Here is an 18,516-nt window from a genome sequence, read left to right as displayed (position 1 = left end):
GGATATGCAGGACTTTAACTTGTAGTTCAGTATTACACAGTGTCTTATTAGTACTTTGACTTTAAAGCTGAATAATTCTTCTGCACTGGTGATGAGTGTGAAAGAGTGAATAACACAAATGAATGAACAAACGTTACTCCAGATCCACTGTGCCAGAGGAACAAAGAGTTTTATTGAACAATATTAGGTAAAAACAGAGAAATCTATGTGACACATTTTATTACATTTAGTGTATATATATATATATATATATATATATATATATATATATATATATATATATATATATATATATATATATATATATATATATATATATATATATTGACTGGCTTCTGTGCCTGGGTCCTAATAGTGTGTGTCCTGTTCATCTCCCTCATTAGGCTCATCAAGCAGGTCACACATGTTGTCCACCAGGTCCTCCATCAGAGCATAAACCTGCCAGATAGACAGAAAAAAAAATCTCTCTCTCTATATATAGATTACTGATCCACAGGATGTAAGACTCTGGGACAATCTAAAAGAGTACTCGAGGGACACAGGAGAGATAGTTAAAAATAAAAGAAAGGTAAAAAATAGTAACAATGGCCGAGACGATCTCACTTTTAATCACTAGTAAAATACTACTAGTTTAATCACTAATATAGATCAAAGCTGTATAGAAACTGGATACTACAGTTTCCATGTTGCAGGAGGATAACGTCTAAATGGCCACTTCTTTTTAACGTCCACCTCCTCCTGTAATGCCAGTCACAAACCTAACCCGAGATGATCCTGATGACACCTAAACAACAACACACTGTCGAAAACTCCTCCAGACATTTACATCCGCTAAGGAGGTTATGTTTTCACCCCTGTCTGTGTTGGTTTGTGAGCAGGATTTCACAAAAACTACTGAACTGATTTTCACAAAACTTGGATGGACGATGGATCACAGCCCAGAATGGACCCAATACATGTTTTGTATGCATGTGGGTTAAAGGGACATATCCAGGACATTTCTTGTAAAGTGCAATATATAAGATTTTTAGTTTAAAGTATTCAAAATTTATTTATCAACAGAATGTAAAGAGATGAAAGTTCAGAGAGCGTTTCAGTTTCTGACAAATGTGCGCCGCTGAGTGCCATTCTAGTTTACAAGTGTTTTCACAGGTTGAGTGGTACTCAAAATTGGTGTCCTGAAAAATTTGAAAAAATAAAAACCGCATGAAAAGATAAACAAAAAGACTTGCCTTTTTGTGCAGGAGCCTCGTGTAAATGACCATCAGCCCCGGCTCAACATTTGGGTCATCAGGAGTTTGTGGACGGGCGCTCTCTGCACGTGTGTCGGTCAGCGAGGCCGGTTCCTGCCCTTGCTTCTTCATCGTGTGTTTCCCCGCTTCATCCCTTCTTTTGCCCTTCTTTCTGCTGTCCTGTTCACATAATGGATGGATAGAAGACGGACAGAGTTAGAAAGAGAGAAATGCGTTGGTGTGAACTGCCGATGAATGGCGGTGGAGTATCCGCTGGGGAGTTGACACTGGTTTGGCTGATAAGTGGATGCATGCGTCATACGTAATTGAAATGACCTCCCACATACTTCAAGCCGTTTGTTATGTCCTGTGCTGCTTGACTTAACGTATAGCTGTGTGTGTGTGTGTGTGTGTGTGTGTGTGTGTGTGTGTGTGTGTGTGTGTGTATGTGCGGGCGCGTGCACCACAGATGGCTTGGACGAGTCTGAGTGCTATTACTTCACACCATGGGCACACAATTGGAGAGCAGGTGCACGTTTTCACGCAGTGCTCAGTTACCATGGTACCCTGTGAGTAATAAGGCTGTACCTACCATGACTCAACCATCACACAGAGGAGAAAATCACTCAGCAAAATATGGACAAAACTGTGTCTCCAGCCTATTTCTAAATTTAATCTCAAATCCTTTTTTTTTTTTTTTGCCTTTGATGGCTGACAATAGAAGCATCAGAAGAGAGATCTTACACGTCCAAGAAGACCAAAAGGGGTTGTTTCTGCCACCAGGATGCAGCATCTCGTGTCTATTTGAATGTCACAGTCAGCCTCCTCATTAATATTCTTCGGTCTTTGTGCTGACTATGAAAAGTTGCTGAAATTCAGATTTGTGAATAGGACGATGCAAAGTGGCTGTAATGACGATGGGCGCAGGAAAACAATCATCCGCATTCAAATGAACGGCTGCTGTAAGTGACATTTTCTACTCATTATCTCACCTGCCCAGTCACACTGACATGAGACATGACTGGCCACATTGAAATACTTTGAAATACTTTCTCTGGGGAAACAAAACGCTGCAACACACACACACACACACACACACGCACACACGCACACACACACACACACACACACACAGACACCAACGAACACACACTTGCTCCCAGGAATTTCTCGCGAAACAACGTGAAATCAGAGAATGTTGTGCCCACAGAGAATGTCCCAACCACAACTTCTCGGATCAAACTGTTGGGGCCGATGGTGGACTGTGTCCTAGGCCGACAGAGCGCAGGACTACACCTGCTGGACAAGGACAGGTGGACACTGTGTTTTCAACGTTGATGCTTGTTGGTCACACACAGTCACAGCTTGTGGACAGTGTTCCCCAGATGTCAAACTCTTAATATGATGATGCTGACCACATTATCCTCAGCATCATGTTGCTGCTGCTGACATACACCCTGACACAGATTCACAAGATGCACTGCATGTTGATGTATAATTGTACATGCATAACTGCAAAAAAAATTCATTTCATTCTGCAACCTTGTGTTGTGTAATGACCAATAAATTACCATTTACCTTGTCTCCTGATTGTGCATGAATTAGCCTCGAACACTAAAAATACTGGTTTCACAGTTGCATTTTGTGGCAAAGGTGCCCCTCCATTCTTTGTTTTAGAAAACTGGCCTGTATGACATAACATTGTAGGTGTATGCAATAATGAGAACCAGGCTGTAGGTGGCTTGTTTGAAGTGGTGATTCATGAAACCCAGCTGAAGTGATGTGTTGTGTCTTACAATACATGATATTTCATTCATGCTCATAATCTAAATATGTTAGAATCGGCTGCCACTAAGTGTCAAAATATTTGTCCCATCTTGTATTATATGATCGGCTACAGGAACACATTTACTTTCCCTTCACCTCCAGTGATTTTTCACTTGTTGCTGACTTGGACTCTCCTTTGTTGACATCTTTAAATCTCGACCTCGACCCCCTCCGCTCCTCTTTAGCAGCTGCTCCCCCCCTTTTCTCACTCTTCTTATCGTCATCGTCTTTGCTGTCGGCCATATCTGTGATATAATAACACAGGTGTGAGCGGCATGAATCCGAAAATCCTCCTGTGTCTTAAAAGAAAGTCTAAATCTCACCAGCATCAGAGATTTGGGATTCCTCCTCCTCATTGATCCATGTGTCTTTTTCTGGAAGGCCCAGAAGTTTTCTGAGCCACATGGCCTGACTAACCATCATGTCCAGCAGTTTCCTCCACAGCTGCAGCCTGCAGGGGGCACCACACACCACCATAACCTGTATGTTCACCACACTGGGTGTGCAACTGAGGAGCTTGGGTGTGTGTATAAAGCTGTCAAGATGCTACAACAAAGATGCTACATGACTCATGTGTGTTGATGCCTCACCCCACAGCTGCTGCTGTTAGATGATGTGTCGGTTCAGTAGGATCACAAAGCTGCAGAAGCAGAGAGTTGAGCTGGGCCAGACCCGTTTCCTGAGCTGACTCTGGTTCGGGCAGGGACAGCAGAACCTTACGTAGGGGGAACAGATGAATGGACAAATATGTTACGTCTCTGACGCCTCATCATGAAATAAAAATGTACATATGTGTACACAGTGCATTCAACAACCATATAACATGCTGAATCGATAAATCAGCTAAATTCACTGCTACACATACTGTCTAAGCATCACATATACATATCATCTGTACCTGGTGGAGTGTATTAACAGAGAGGTCCCAGATGTGTCCTGGCTTCACCTCTTGCCACAGCCTCTTCAGGTCATCCACTGGCTGATCACGGTACTGCAACTAAAATAATTGATGGGGCAGTAACAAAAGCATGAACATGTGACCACAAGACCACAATGAACAGAACTTGCTGTCAAGCTCCAGAATGATGATTGCCATTGTTAGTTATGCTCATCTAACAACTGTAATGCATGTCATTATTGTTATTCTCCCCACAAGGGAAGAGAAGAAATATGTGCGCCGCCTTTTGTAGTGTAATATGAGCAACAGCTAAGAGAGCTGTAATCATCCTAATATTTGATGATGACAGATGTGACATTGAAAAGAAAGGTCACCCAATATTCCATTTACAGGTGAGATGGGCTATAATAAAAGATCGTATTTTTTTATGTTGGCTTACACTTTCCTATGTTGTTTCCAATCATTACCTCCACATCTATGGCTTTCTGCCATATTTACCCACCCCGGTTCAATATTTTCCCCACTTGACGTTTAAAAAAGGTACTGCCCAATGTCAGTCCTTGCATTTTCTCAAATATTAATAAACTGGTATTTTTCCTCATCACCATAAACATACGTGTGTTCAATCCAAGGTTTAACCAACCTCTTAGCCTGCTTACTCTCAGCATCTACCACCCTATATCTAAAATATCTGTTGGTGAAATGTTGGAGAAGAGTATCAATCTCGATTTAAACCTCTACACAGTGCTGGGACAACCTAAATAAAGGTGACAAATGATTTACTCCTCCCCCGCCCAGTGGTTGTCAGTTTGTTGCACACTGCAGCTAATATTAAGGTCAATAACTCTAGCTGATGTCAACATCACAAATGCTAGCTATCTAACTACTGTTACGCAGGACAGTATGCTGGGCCCATCCTGTAAAAATCAGCATAATAGATCATTTTTTGTCAAATGTAGCTGTGGAGACTTATTCACTAGATCAAACTAATCACCCTCCCAATTAAAGCCAAGTTCCTATTGTACTGCCATGGCAACATAAACTCTTTATATTTCCCTTCGTACAGTGCAGAGCCAGTAGTGCCTGATTTAAGATATGAGCAGTTATGATCTATCATAGGTTAATGAGCTGTCATGAATTACGATGGCAGTAATATAACTGTGGCGAACAAAATGAATGGAACAGAACAGAACAGAAGTCATTAAAAGCAGGTTGCGAAGGGGCAGCCATGATGGGCTGATTGTGCCCCTGCCCACAGTCAGAGAATTGTCAAAGAGGAACAACACCTTCCTGGGTCATCTCACACTGACCGAGGTGGTATAAATTAAACCATGAAAGATGTCTGAAACATCGGCGACTCATGAAACCAGGCCACCCAGATGCATGATTAGCAACGTGTCTCAAGCTACATGTGAAATAAAAAATTACAAATTGTGCGTTGTCATGCTCGGTAGACAACACTGGATATATTTATATTTTGTACAAACTCCAAGGAGGGTTTGCACAAAGTAAGACCACGACGTCACTGATCACTAAAAGAGTGGCTGAATCAGTCAGAATAACCTTGGGGTTTTTGCTTAAAAACTCTTGCTCTTCAGTGATGTAGAGTTCTGCAGGAGAGCTGGGTCTCTCTGGGCTGTGGACCCCCCGTAGCATCTCATACACAATCGACCGACACTGTTTCACTGCCACTATCTTTTCCAGCTTCGTCTGCACACACAAGAAACACAGACAAAAACACATATGGGTGTCTGTTTGTGCAAAAGCGTTAACAGCAGACACACAGTTTAATTGTACGGCACCTCGAGGAAGAGCCTCTGGTCTGCAGTTTTGTCCTGGTACAGCGACACTCCCCTCAATGTGACCTGTATGGAGGCTCCTTGCAGCAACACGGGGTGGGTATTAAGCTGCCACTGTTCTGTTTTGATGCCCGGCGTCTCTGATTTAAATATGAACACCATCCGCTTGGTATCACCTGGAAGGATCACATCTTGGATTGGAAGCGGGGGAGCAAAATAAAAAGCAGAGAGGCTGGTTGAGCACTGGTTGAAAGACACAGGGTGACGGGCTGACACAGGGACAAACAACGTGTGACGCAAGAGTGGTGCCAGCAGGTGTCTGATTATGTTTGTTTGTTACCAGAGGAGGAGTTGAAGTGGAAGCACAAAGTCTTTCTTTGTGACCGCAGGTTAGGAAAGTGGCATGGCACGACAAGCTGCTGCCAGCTGTAGTAGATAGCTGTGCTGCCCTCATTGTGGAGCTCCAGGTGGGTTGTGGCAATTTCTCCAGTCAGGGTCTCAAAGATTACTGTGGCACTGATTCCCACTTCTCCCTGATCCACGAGCGCAGGAGAAAGAGACGTGTGACAGTTCAAAGCAATACAGGACTCAAGTGCAAAAGTCAGCAAAGCAAAGACTGTGTTTTGTACAGTATGTTTACCACAACAGCTCACCATTATGGTAATTTCCAGCAGAGTCATGTTATAGTCATCACTCTGAAGATTACAGTTTCTGGTTTTAATAATAATAATTCTAAAACATAATTATACAAATAATTAATATAAATGACTGTTTATACTGTTTTTACATGTTGTGAGGTGAAAATGATCTTTTAATATGTAGAATCCCCAGTTACTACTTATTTTTCATCAGAGCATGACAGGCAGAGTGACACTTTGTGCAGGAAAATAACACTTTGGATGTTTCCTCTTTGACTGGGCCACACTAGTAACTTTCACTTTCAACCCACCAAAGGAAAAAAGGCTTCAATCGATTCCAGTCATTTCTTCTTTAGTCCTGATTGATGTAAAGATGCACTCAACAAATCAATCTTGGAGCTTCTGGATACTTGGAATACCCTGGACAAGCTGTATGGAGCCATAGTGATTAAAGGACGCTCTGTACCTGGTTAGTGGTAGAGTTTCCAGTCCAGGGAGCAAGCAGACCACAGAACCTCAAGGCAGGAAAGGGTAGAGTGTCTGACCAAACATCATCATACTGTGCCAGTGGATCACTGAGGAAGACAGAGAGACAGAGGAACCACAAGTTAGACAATATGAATATGTATGCTATTATTATCAGTGACACAATTTAGCTGCTGCAATTAATGATTATTTTCATCAAAGATTAACTGTTGAGTCAACAATAGGTTAAAACAAAGGTGAAAAAATGCTAATCCCAGTTTTCCAGATTCTACGAATTGCACCTTTTGTCCAACCAACAGTCCCGAACCCAATCACATATTGACATAAATGTGTGTATATATAGCAGCATTACTGGCCCATTTTCCACTTATTCCAATTAGAAAAATGTAACTTTTGTTAGGAAGTATGGCAAACATAATCAACATTTTTTTCCTCACAGGTTCGCCTTCTTCGTCTCCTTGTACTCCTTCTTCTTCTCTTCTTCCTTTTCCAGTGAGGGACTACGACACAGTGTGACAAAAGTGCATGGCTTGCCTAAGCCAATCGACTCCCGTGCATAGATGGTCTGTAATCAAAGTGACACAGACAAGTCAGCTGGTTCCTGTAGTTGAAAAGCATTTTAGTCCAACTTCAATAGATATGTATGTAAGTCCTGGTCTCTCATATCCAGGCAGTACAGCCGGAGAGAAAATTAGGAAATATTTATCATTTTTCTGATTATTGGAATCAGTGTTTATTCAGATTGCTGATAAAATAAATACACTATAAAAAGTGCTAATTGTCTCAGATGCAGACTGCAATCTGCTAAGTAACTAGTAGCTAAAGTTATCAGATAAATGCAGTGGAGTTAAAGTGCAACACGTTCCTCCAAAATACAGTGGAGTGGAAGTATCAAGTAGCAGAAAAATAGAAATACTCAAGTAAAGTACAAGAACCTCAAAATTGTACTTAAGTATAGTACTTGAGTCAATGTACTCAGTAAAACTCAGTCAGACAGTTAGATGAGGGTTACTGCCCCAAAAAGCTACCAGGACAAAGTCACGCTGCAGGTATAAAACAACTCGTACATATCGCAAAAAATGGAAATGTAATTGTCAGGTTTTTCTGGTCATAAAATCAGTGATCTGTTGATCTTTGCAAATTCAAATTCGATACTCTAACAATATCATAGCTGTCAGAATCACAACACCACTAGTTTCTCCTGTATTTCAAACTTCTCCACTGTAGCACTCGTGACTTGATTTCCTTTCTCTCCTCCCTTCCACTGGGCTTTCCGTCTCACTTTTTGTCTGCAACAAAGCAACAGACAAGTTGGCTGCTGACAGGACAATCTGTCTCTGTCTGTGTGTTAGTCAGAAGGCACTTCAGAACTCAAATCACCTCAGCATCACGAGCCTCCAGCATGACAGCCACCAATTCCTCTTATGTCAAATATGCGTGCGTGTGTGTGTGTTTTCAGGGGTGTGTGTGTGTGTAAAGAGAAGGAGAAATAGTGAGAGGAAGTCATTTGAATAAGACTTCCCATCATCAGCACCTGTTCCTCGGAGTGTTAATAAGATTTATTGGGAACTGGCTGTGCAAAGAAGTGCAGATTTATTTATTCATTTATTTAAGTGTTTATGCCAGAACCTCCTACCCCTGCTGATGGAGTCATTGTGATGCGGACAGAGCAGTAAGGCACGTTCGGTCCCTTCTCCTGGGCTCTGTTAGTCCACAGACCTCAGCAGTGCTACTCTATGAGTGGTCACGCTCAAGATTTCATAACTGTACCGCTGCTGTGTTAGGATGTATTTAAACACAGAATGTTTATACCATGGTGCTTAATTTACTATCTCATTATGCGTGTGTGTTTTACAGGTAATCAAATTATATCATCACATATTCGCCACAGTATTGTGACCAGCCCTTCTGTGTGTGTTTTTCGCCCTGGTGCCTGAAAGCGTGTGTATACGCGTGGGCGTGCTTGTGCATTTGCTTGTCTGCCTTGCCCGTGTGATGCAGTTTGTTCCATGTACAGAAAACCAAGAACAGTGTGGCCGATGATGGGTGTTCTCAAGCTGTTGTGAAGAAAGTGATCATGAGCAGCTCCAGCAGCTAGAGACAGAGTGTCCTGAGGGTGTGACCAGCTTCAGCGTGATGTGTGGTTGGACAATTGGTCCGATGACTGGCTGTTTGTGTCGATGTGCAATCTAGATCTGTAATTATGAACATGCATTTACAAGTATGTATACTTTATACTTTATACTAAGTGATGGTTTGGCGGTGGCATTATTGACCTGGCAAATTATCAGATCTGATATAAGGCAGATTGAGACTTACAAAATGAGTCTCGTTCTTACGAGTCTGCTGAGGGCAGATGCCTTGAATGTGCCTTGAACTTGACAGAAACAAAGTTCATAATTTGTGTTAAAGAACTTACTGCACTTGTTGTAAGGAACTGCTAATAGCTGATTCAACACACTTTTGATGGTGTCAATTTGGTGGTAATACCTCAAAACATGCTGCACACAATCCTGTCCTGCAGTCTCTTGTTACACATACAGTACATGATATTAACTGTAGCACTTGGCTCAGACTATATATTGGTCCAACTTTAGCAGAAAACCTTTGTCCAATCAACCCTCTACAGTTTTTAAAGCTCATCAGAGAGCATTGGCTTTAATACAGGGGCCTATTATTGAGGTGTAATAGGACCAGTTTTATGAACTTGAAATGCTACTGAGCAAAACCAGCATTCACAGTTAAAGTATCAATGCTTGTGTTACCTTTTTGCTGTCCACATCCTGAAGGACCTCTCCAAGCTCCTGGCACTGGTGATGCATGTGCTCACTCTGGTCCAAAGTCTGAGAGTCTTGGCGCAGAGTCTCCTCTCCTCCTGCAGGATGAAACGTTTCCGGCATTGAGAACACAGTAGCTTTTATTGTCTTTCCTAGTTCGGATGCAAACATTCACATCCACTTCAGGTTGCATTACCTTCTCCTAATTTTAACAATCCTCTTGGAAGATGTTTTTGGATCACCCTCATTGCCTTACCATATGAAGTGGCTGGATTTTGAGGATCAGGTGGTCATCAGGTGGTCTAGCGAATCCATCTTTACAGGCTTGTGACCAAACCACAATGGTCACATATGGTCAATATTTATTCAGTGCTATTTTATATCATTTTGATGTGAGGTCCACACGACCATTTAAATGGTTATGTGGGCACAATTTATTGCCCACATAACCATTGATTGATATTTTTATTGATTGCATTGATTGGTTGAAATTAGACTGATATCATGTTATAGACAGATGGTTCATCCAATCACCAGCCAAGGATTTTTACAAGGACGGTTTCCCAGACGGTGTAACAAACCATCTGGCATGTCAGGTTACTTGATGCCAAGTGTGGTTGTTAAAAATGTGTCATCAGAGGGAGAAGTGGATGGCTTAACTGTCACTTCACAGAGCGTTATTCTTCTTTCTTTTTTTTTTGGACACCGCTAGCTTTCAGGTGAACACACAATCAAAAGGGACGCGTTCAAGAACAAGGCGGAAGAACAGAGATTCAACACGGTGTACTGTAGGCGTCTGTGTGTACCTGATTCCTGGCGTGTGCTGCTCGGCTGTGTCACATGTGTGACAGGTTCCCATCTGCCCCTCTCTGTCTGAGGCAGAGTGGGTGTGATGCCTCCCATTTCATCTTCAGAACACTGGCGGAGATTCCCAAAGTCAATGCCCACAGGGTGACCCTGAGACATCGAAGAAAAGTCGCAAGTGACTGAAAACGCTTCAGAGAAAATTAGAACCGAGCTTTAGAGCTTTTAGCGATTGGAGAACAATAGCATGTATGAGAAATGAATCCAACAGATGACTAAAGACAAAGTGGACCAGAGAAAGCAAATGTTTGTCATACATATCCAGAGTGGATGAGTGGCATTACCTGGATTATAAATTCCCTCTGCTCCTGAGTTTCTCTGACACGGTTGGCATGGTTCATCAGCAAGTTTTCGGCTGGCCTGTCGAGCAAGTCTTCAACGATGACAGTGAACAGAGCAGCAGAAAGAACAGAGACAGCGATAAGACATTAAAGCATAGTGAGTGAACCAAATACATATCTTTTTAAAATGTGCAGATAGCTTGCTCTTTAAAGCAACACTATGCAACTTTTATACCTTCAGCTTCAAAATCTCATTTATGGTACAGTGTTGTAACAGCCACAGCCACTAACATTGTTATGATATAATGAGTTTTGTTTATAGTTGGCACCTACATTTCTCATAAGTTGTTATAGACCTGGGATTTGTATTTAGGACAGTGGTATAGCACTCAGAAACTGAAACTGTGGGGGGTGCCAAATCGCGTAAAAATAAAAAAAGGCAATTTCTACATAATGTTGCCTTAACTGAGATGAGACACCTATTTTGAGATTACGCATGTATGAGGCTTGTATATAAACACCTGATTCAGGTACAAGTATGTCTATTATGTGATGCTCGTGGTTCTGGTCAGTTCACTAGTTTGGCTAAAGTCAATATAAATTCAGGTAAGAGAGTTTATTGTGGCTTCCCTCATGTTTCCTGCTGTTGTGTACAGGTTGAGGCTGTAATAACGATGCTAATTTGATCTCTCTCTGGTGCAGGTCACTGTGCTCTCCAATCATCTCACCAGATAAGAGGCCCTGCTGACGTCTGCGCTGCATCATATGTATGTCCCAACGCTGCAGGGCATTACTCTGGATATTTCTGTGGCCAGAGGGGAGCCCACGCTCATTCTCCACAGCCTCAGAGGGAGGCCACCCTGGGGTCTCTGATGGTGGATCTCTCTGGGACTTTGGTATTCGCGTTAACAACTGGACAGTGGAGGGAGGATGTAAGGAACCAGAGGTGATTAATTCATTAATTACTTGAATTGATCTTCAAGCACAGTTGTTAGTGGAGCTGCCAAGATTCACTGATTAAGTAAATTGAGATCTCTCATAGTTTCAGAGATTAATCAATTAATTGTTGAAAACTATTGGCGGAATAATCAATAATGAAAACAATCATCAGTTGCAGTTGCAGTTACAGAGCCTTCACTGCCATTGTTTGATTTTTTTTTTTTAAAATACTATATTTTCAAAATTAATCATCTTTTGAAATGTTCACCCATTACAGTGTTTGTGTTCTGAAAGCACCTCTGTCATCCCTTTGGCCTCCAGATAACTTCTGAAATCCTCTAAACTACCCAGGATGCAATGTGGAAGAACCATGCCTTGGTCATCAAACCGAAGCCATTCTGACCCTGAAAAGAGAAGAGCATGGGAGACAAAACAAAACAAAAAACAATCCAAGAGACAGAGGTAAAAGCAATTTTAGCCATAAAGGAACAGTTCACCCCAAAATGAAACTTCAATCATTATCTACCCCCCCCCCATTCTGATGCAAAGTCTTCCATTTTGCTGCCCACAAAACATTTTGTGGAGCTGCAAACACTGTGTTGCAGTGAAGCTCCAGAAATGTTTTGTGGACTACAAAACTTAACTTGAACTTCCACTGGCATGAGGGTAAGAAGATAATGACTGATTTAAAATGTATTTTTATAAGAATGCATATAATGACTGTGTTGATGTCTTTCAATATGCTACTGTACAGTATGTTATTGTCCATGAGGACGAAGGAAAACAAATAACCTGTGCAGTCTGGAGGTAGAGATTCAGGGTCCAGGTTCAATGAATGAGTTGGTTGTGTCTTATGTGCACGAGCCATGAGCACTGGTTTTTGACGGCCCTTCGGTGGCCTTGGTATATGAAGCTGCGGTCATAATCACATACTCAGTTGCATGTACTACTGCTTTAAAAGAAAGTACCTTGATGTCATGTCACACACATGATTTATATTGCATTTAGGGAGAAAAACAATCTTCTGTTAAATGGTAAATTAGTGCATATGAGTGAAGTAGGTTTACTTTCTTAAGGTCAGGGGGGTGAACAGCCAGAGCCTGGGAATCCTCGGCTTTAGGAGTAAAGTTCTTGGACTGGTCATCACTCAGAATGTACACCTGCTCTGATGGTTCTGATATCTTGTGTTCTGGAGGAAAGAAAATGACAACGTAGTGTGTGTGTGTGTGACTAACAGGCCATGACAAACTGGGTGCTAGAATACTGAAAAGGATTGTCTCTCTCTCTCTCTCTGTATCTCGAAAAACGGACTATGATGATTCATCTTAGTGATGTCCTGATTTTAACCTTTTAAAAGTGAAAAGAGGTTAAACTTCATTGTACACAAGCACACACACGCACACTTACACACACACACACACACACACACACACACACACACACACACACACACACACACACACACACACACACACACACACACACTCACTCACTGAGCCAAAGAGTAAAACCTGGCAACACTGACATGGTTATGCAATTCTGTTAAATTCTCTTTGTCACACCAGGCCTAATTATGGTTTCCATGGCCACAGCAACAACCATCATGAGTCCTTGGCTTTTTGTGTTTCACTTTGTTTCCTGCATGTTTTCAATCACAGACTTGGTTCAGATTATTAGAGTGTAGAATATTATATGAGTGCTTTGCTTCACAGGAGGCAAGAAATGCCCTTGGCCTTTGAGGAAAGATATTGCTGCAGCGTTTTAATACATCTTTGCATGATACTGACATATTTACTTATTTATAATTTGGTTATTCCTTCCTCTGGTTTCAGGCATCCACAAAAGCATGGATGTGTTGCCTCCTACGCTGACTATATGAAAACAGTTGTGGAAGGCATCTAAGTAGGCGAGCTGCATTTACAGAGATACTGCTCTTAAATGCTGATTTGAGGTACATTTTTAACATGTATTAAATAAGTTGATGAAGGTTCTCAGTCATCCAGTTGTCTTTCTGTCTGCTGTGGATCTTTTAGAGGTTTTGACAAAGGTGCAGTTTGTTTCATTAAATAACGTTACCAGTTCCTCTGCATATTCTCATCACAGATTACAATCAATAAATATGCTTAGATGTATTGTTACAGGTTAGGATCAAATAAGACTGTATTGATCCCTGGGGGGGGGGGATTCTCAGACTAGCCTAGTATCTAATGATTAATATGCTCTACTTGCTAGAAGTAGTAGCCTTGTTAAAAGTGAATGTATCTCTTTATATATTAATCTCACGTGCATGACAAATAGGCTACATTTACGTGGATATGTAGGCCTATTTTGATGATAAGGCCTATGGGCTTTTACTTGACTGCATTACTGATAAAGGAAGAGGAGGAGCAGGTTGGTTAATCGCAGTACTGTGGCTAACACTTAGCCTCCAAACAGAAATACAGACAGAGTTGAAGTACAGAGACTCATGGTTGTAGCTGACCTGGGTGACCTGCAAGTCCTAACTCCTTCTTCGGTGATTCACCGCAGCTCATTTTGTCTAAAAGTCGTTAAAAAACAGTAGTTAGCAGCCAGCTAACGTTGTGTAGCCTATCGAAAGTTATCTGTGCTAAACGAGCAAGCTAACTGCTAGTGTGGTATGCCGTAACCATGGCAACGGACGCTCCAAAACGGCCGAGCAGCTCTCTCTCTCTCTCTCTCTCTCTCTCTCTCTCTCTCTCTCTCTCTCTCTCGCTCTCTCCAAATGCATTGTTGGAAAAACAAATGTAGTTTATTTTAATAAAAAGCTTTTCACTCTCATCGACTGTGCTTTCCCCGGTTAACTGCCGTCTGCGATCTTAATCTTCAAATGTAAATTCAATATCTATTTATGATTATCTCCATATATGTACAAACATTCAATCATTTTCTACATCAGCCAAACAGCAAACTTGAGCAAGTCTTCCAAAGTGACATGTCGTCCATTTATAATTTACATTATTATTCATTGTATTATTATTATTATTATTATTATTATTATTATTATTATTATTATTATTATTATTATTATTATTATTATTATTGTTGTTGTTGTTGTTGTCGTTTTTGTTGTTGTTCTTATCATCATCTTATTATCTCCAGCCACACATCATGGGTAAATAAGCAGACAGAAATCCGGTCTTTGCTCCGTGGAGCCGACATTAAATTTCCTGAAAACACGGCGCCCTCCTAAAGAACACAGTCCCATCTGTCAATCAGCATGACGCGGTTCGGGAGAGCCTATTGAGACAGCTGACATCAGCCAGCTCGAGCGGACCTATAAAAGGTCGGATCACAGCCACTGCTCACTTTGTTGTGGGTAACCACGGGCCGAAGCAACGATGGAAGTGGGCAGCATCTCCACCGGCGCACAGATCACCTCCAGCCCTGCTCCGCACCGGCTCAGCTGCCCCTCCATAGACGGTCCACAGTTTCACGGTAACGTGGACGGGCAGTGCGCAGGCTCCTCCAAAGTCTTAATGGCCTACAAAAACGCGTCGCAGCACCTGAGTTCTTCGGGACTCAAAGCGGGCTTGGGGTTACTGAAAGTGGCCACGTCTCAGTGGAAACAGGAGAAGAAGACGCGCGCAGAGGCAGCCGTGAGGCAGCTGTCCACTGTCAACAGCAGTCACCCCTGCAAAAGATCTCCACTGGATCAGCTGGCAGCTCTGGTTCTCCACGGTCAAACCCGGCAGCGCCACATCGGCCAAGAGCACCGGCAGGACCCCGTCCACTCCACCAAGCCGCAGAACTGTAAGCGCATCGTGGTTCTTGGTGCGCCACGGGTCGGCAAGACCTCCATCCTGAGAAGATACCTCCGGGACGGATTTGTGGAGGAGTACAGTCCCACCTCAGAGGATTTCCTCAGGAAACTGTTTCGTATCCGCGGAGAGACGTACCAAATTGACATCCTGGACGCGTCCAGGGAAAGAGACTTCCCAGCCAAGCGGCGGCTGTCTATCCTCACCGGTGAGTACCATGGCTCTGTCATCTCTGTCCTGCGGGCTGTTTGCTTTATTTGCTCATAACAGAAGAATCAGTGCAGGTGGTAGATGCATGCGTAAAAAGTGCCCGGATATGTCGAGAAAAACAAACTCTTGGAGGAAAATAATTGGGACATATTTCTTTTGCAGGAGACATTTTTCTGCTGGTATTCAGTCTGGATGACCGGAGCTCTTTCGAAGAGGTGTGCGCCCTGCGAGCGGAGATCCTGGCTGCTAAATCCAAGCTCACCAAATCCTCTGTGCCAGAGCAGTGCGCACGGCCGCCGGTTCCCCTGGTGGTCTGCGCCAACAAAGTGGACCTCCTGGAGTCTGAGAGAGGAATATCAAAGGCGGAGGTGCTGCGAGTCCTCGGAGACGACTGTGCCTATTTTGAAACGTCTGCGAAGGACAGCACGAATCTCGAGAAAGTCTTCGAGACTTTGGCAAAGCGAGGCGGGCTGCCGGCCGAAACCGGCCCGTCTCAGCACCGCAAAGTCTCTCTCCGCTCGTACCAGGAGCTGCGCACGGGCCGTGTGCCGGGCAGGGGGAGCCAGGCCCCGGGGCGCGATGATCCCTGCGGCGCCCTGCACCCGCTGGCTCGCCGGCCCAGTTTTCGCACGGATCTCCGACAAGTCATTGGGCCACATACGGCAAGAAAACCCGGCAGAGCGCTGGAGAAATGTCAGATCCAGTGAGAGACTTAAAAGAGTTTGAGTGTTGTGGAGCGAGTAAAACAAAAAGCACCGATATTCATTGAAATATATAATGTATTATCGCTGTCAAGTTACATGGACATGAGTGTATGTTTTCAAAATAAAATATTTTTTAATATCACGGCGGCTTGCTTCTATCTATCTATCTATCTATCTATCTATCTATCTATCTATCTATCTATCTATCTATCTATCTATCTGTGTGTGTGTGTGTGTGTGTGTGTGTGTGTGTGTGTGTGTGTGTACGTGTGTGCGCGTGTGTGTTTGTTATTCAATCACTCAACTGTGAAGGAGAAAGTGGGAGTATGTTGAGTCAGGAACCTTGATCGTTTGATTACTGTATGACTCTTGCATAATCTGTATTCAGAAATCTATTAGGTGGCAACTCTCTCCCACTCTTTTTTCCTTTTCCTGTGTGTGTGTGTGTGTGTGTGTGTGTGTGAGAGAGAGAGAGAGAGAGAGAGTGTGTGTGTGAGTGTTTGTTATGCATGGGTTCGTGATTGCCAGAGGTCTACAGCCTGAATCCCACACATCCTGAGCAACCGCATCAAAGTCAGGGTTTCCAGTTGGCATATACCTTCCCGTCCCACACTTCTCTATAAATGACTCTTTATCCTGTGCACCCCCCATGCACGTCAACCATGAGTCCACGCAAGTTATGCAGCTTTCACCTCCACGTTCGGTGTTGTGTGAAGGGGCCCCTCTGCAACAGGCGGATGGGTGGATGTGAGGCGGGTGAGTTGTCCTGCTTACATCCCTCCAAGTGTGGCAGGGCAGCGCCAAGACATGACGTGTCAGGCTGAAAGTCCTGTCACCAGACTACTTGAAATGTAATGTGCGAAAGAAACAGTTGGACCGCAGGAACTGCTCTGACACGGTCTGAGACACCTCACACACATCCATGGGTCGCTGGAAGCATTTAAAGAGGGTGGGACAACTTTTTCTGTAATAGAGTAGCTGTCATTCCACATATTCTTGTGCCTTTATAAGTGGAAGGCTTAGAGTTTGCAATGTGATCCAGAGAAAGTTCCCACAACCGCACATTTGAAGAAGCATATAAAAGGTCGAATCACAGACACTGCTCACTTTGTTGTGGGTAACCGAAGCAGCGATGGAAGTGAGCAGCATCTCCACGGGTGCACAGATCACCTCCAGCCCTGCTCTGCACCGGCTCAGCTGCCCCTCCATAGACGGTCCACAGTTTCATGGTAACGTGGAAAAGCTAGACATGCGTACACTGATTCAGTGACAAACTCATAATAGCTTTGTGGCACAGGATCATGATACTGTCCTTTTTTTTTGCCAATAAATACACATTAGCCAACATCTTTAAATAGAAAATAACTTACAATTCAACCAAAAACTCAAATGAAATATCCAGATTATTGTGATGCAACGATTCACCAGCAATGATAATACGTTAGGGAAATAGTTACACTAAATTGTCTGTATGTGTGAATATGAGTGTGACTGGTTGTGTGTCCCTATGTCTCAGCCCTGTGATGAACAGGTTGCATCCCGCCGCCGCTTGATGTCAGCTGGGATTGGCTTTAGGCCCCCGTGACCCCGAAAAAGAACAAGCAGTTTCGGATAATGGACGGGTGGATCGTTATACCCCCTGCTGTCCCTGCTACCTAGTTTACTCTCTCTGTTCGTGGCGTTTTGTGGTGACAATGTCTGACCCATCTCGACTCAGCTGCCTGGTGTATGCGTGTAGTCTGTGTCAGTCAGCCTCGGCGCAAGGTTGCAGTGAAAAGGAGTGTCATTCATTTGGAGCAATCTCTCAGTAGATTGAGATTGGTTTCAATAGCTAATGGAGCACAGATGGTATTTTCAACATGGTAAAAGTGAGTGTCTGAGTGTGTGTGTGTGTGAGTGTGTGACTGTCTGTGTGCCAATTTGTAACAAACTAAGTAATCGGACGCTGGCTCTCGTGCACTGATGAATGGACTAATAACACCCATCCCACGCTGTCGCCCAAAAGTAGTCATAAAAGTGCTACCTCTCACCCCTCGTCTTTACGTCTGTAATGTAATAATCACAGCATTGTCACTGTCCGGC

At 43.2% G+C, this 18,516-nt stretch overlaps 2 protein-coding genes across 3 annotated transcripts; one reads left to right on the top strand and one right to left on the bottom strand.

The window, feature by feature from the left end:
* Positions 1-137: 137 nt before the first annotated feature.
* Positions 138-14,407, bottom strand: LOC119029185 (mycbp associated protein). 2 transcript variants are annotated; one of them, XM_037115838.1, is made up of 20 exons: positions 14,224-14,407; positions 12,809-12,930; positions 12,534-12,654; positions 12,039-12,145; positions 11,531-11,714; positions 10,806-10,894; positions 10,464-10,614; positions 9,646-9,755; positions 7,318-7,445; positions 6,861-6,969; positions 6,097-6,289; positions 5,760-5,947; positions 5,521-5,667; positions 3,958-4,056; positions 3,650-3,774; positions 3,383-3,510; positions 3,156-3,304; positions 1,233-1,412; positions 314-438; positions 138-233 (listed from the first exon to the last, which is right to left on the bottom strand). In XM_037115838.1, the coding sequence occupies exons 1-19, from the start codon at positions 14,273-14,275 to the stop codon at positions 349-351; spliced, it is 2,472 nt and encodes an 823-aa protein (XP_036971733.1). In that variant the 5' UTR covers positions 14,276-14,407; the 3' UTR covers positions 138-233; positions 314-348. The 2 variants fall into 2 exon arrangements, with proteins under 2 accessions (XP_036971733.1, XP_036971742.1); XM_037115847.1 differs by having other exon boundaries at positions 203-245; positions 326-438.
* A 589-nt stretch (positions 14,408-14,996) lies between these two features.
* On the top strand, positions 14,997-16,576 carry si:dkey-27j5.5 (dexamethasone-induced Ras-related protein 1). Its single transcript, XM_037104101.1, has 2 exons — positions 14,997-15,728; positions 15,893-16,576. Exons 1-2 carry the CDS (start codon positions 15,101-15,103, stop codon positions 16,435-16,437), a joined length of 1,173 nt encoding a protein of 390 aa, XP_036959996.1. The 5' UTR covers positions 14,997-15,100; the 3' UTR covers positions 16,438-16,576.
* The last annotated feature ends 1,940 nt before the right edge of the window (positions 16,577-18,516 follow it).

The sequence above is a fragment of the Acanthopagrus latus genome, chromosome 1 (assembly GCF_904848185.1).
Source record: "Acanthopagrus latus isolate v.2019 chromosome 1, fAcaLat1.1, whole genome shotgun sequence".
NCBI lineage: Eukaryota > Metazoa > Chordata > Actinopteri > Spariformes > Sparidae > Acanthopagrus > Acanthopagrus latus.
This window is presented reverse-complemented; position numbering and strand designations above follow the sequence as displayed.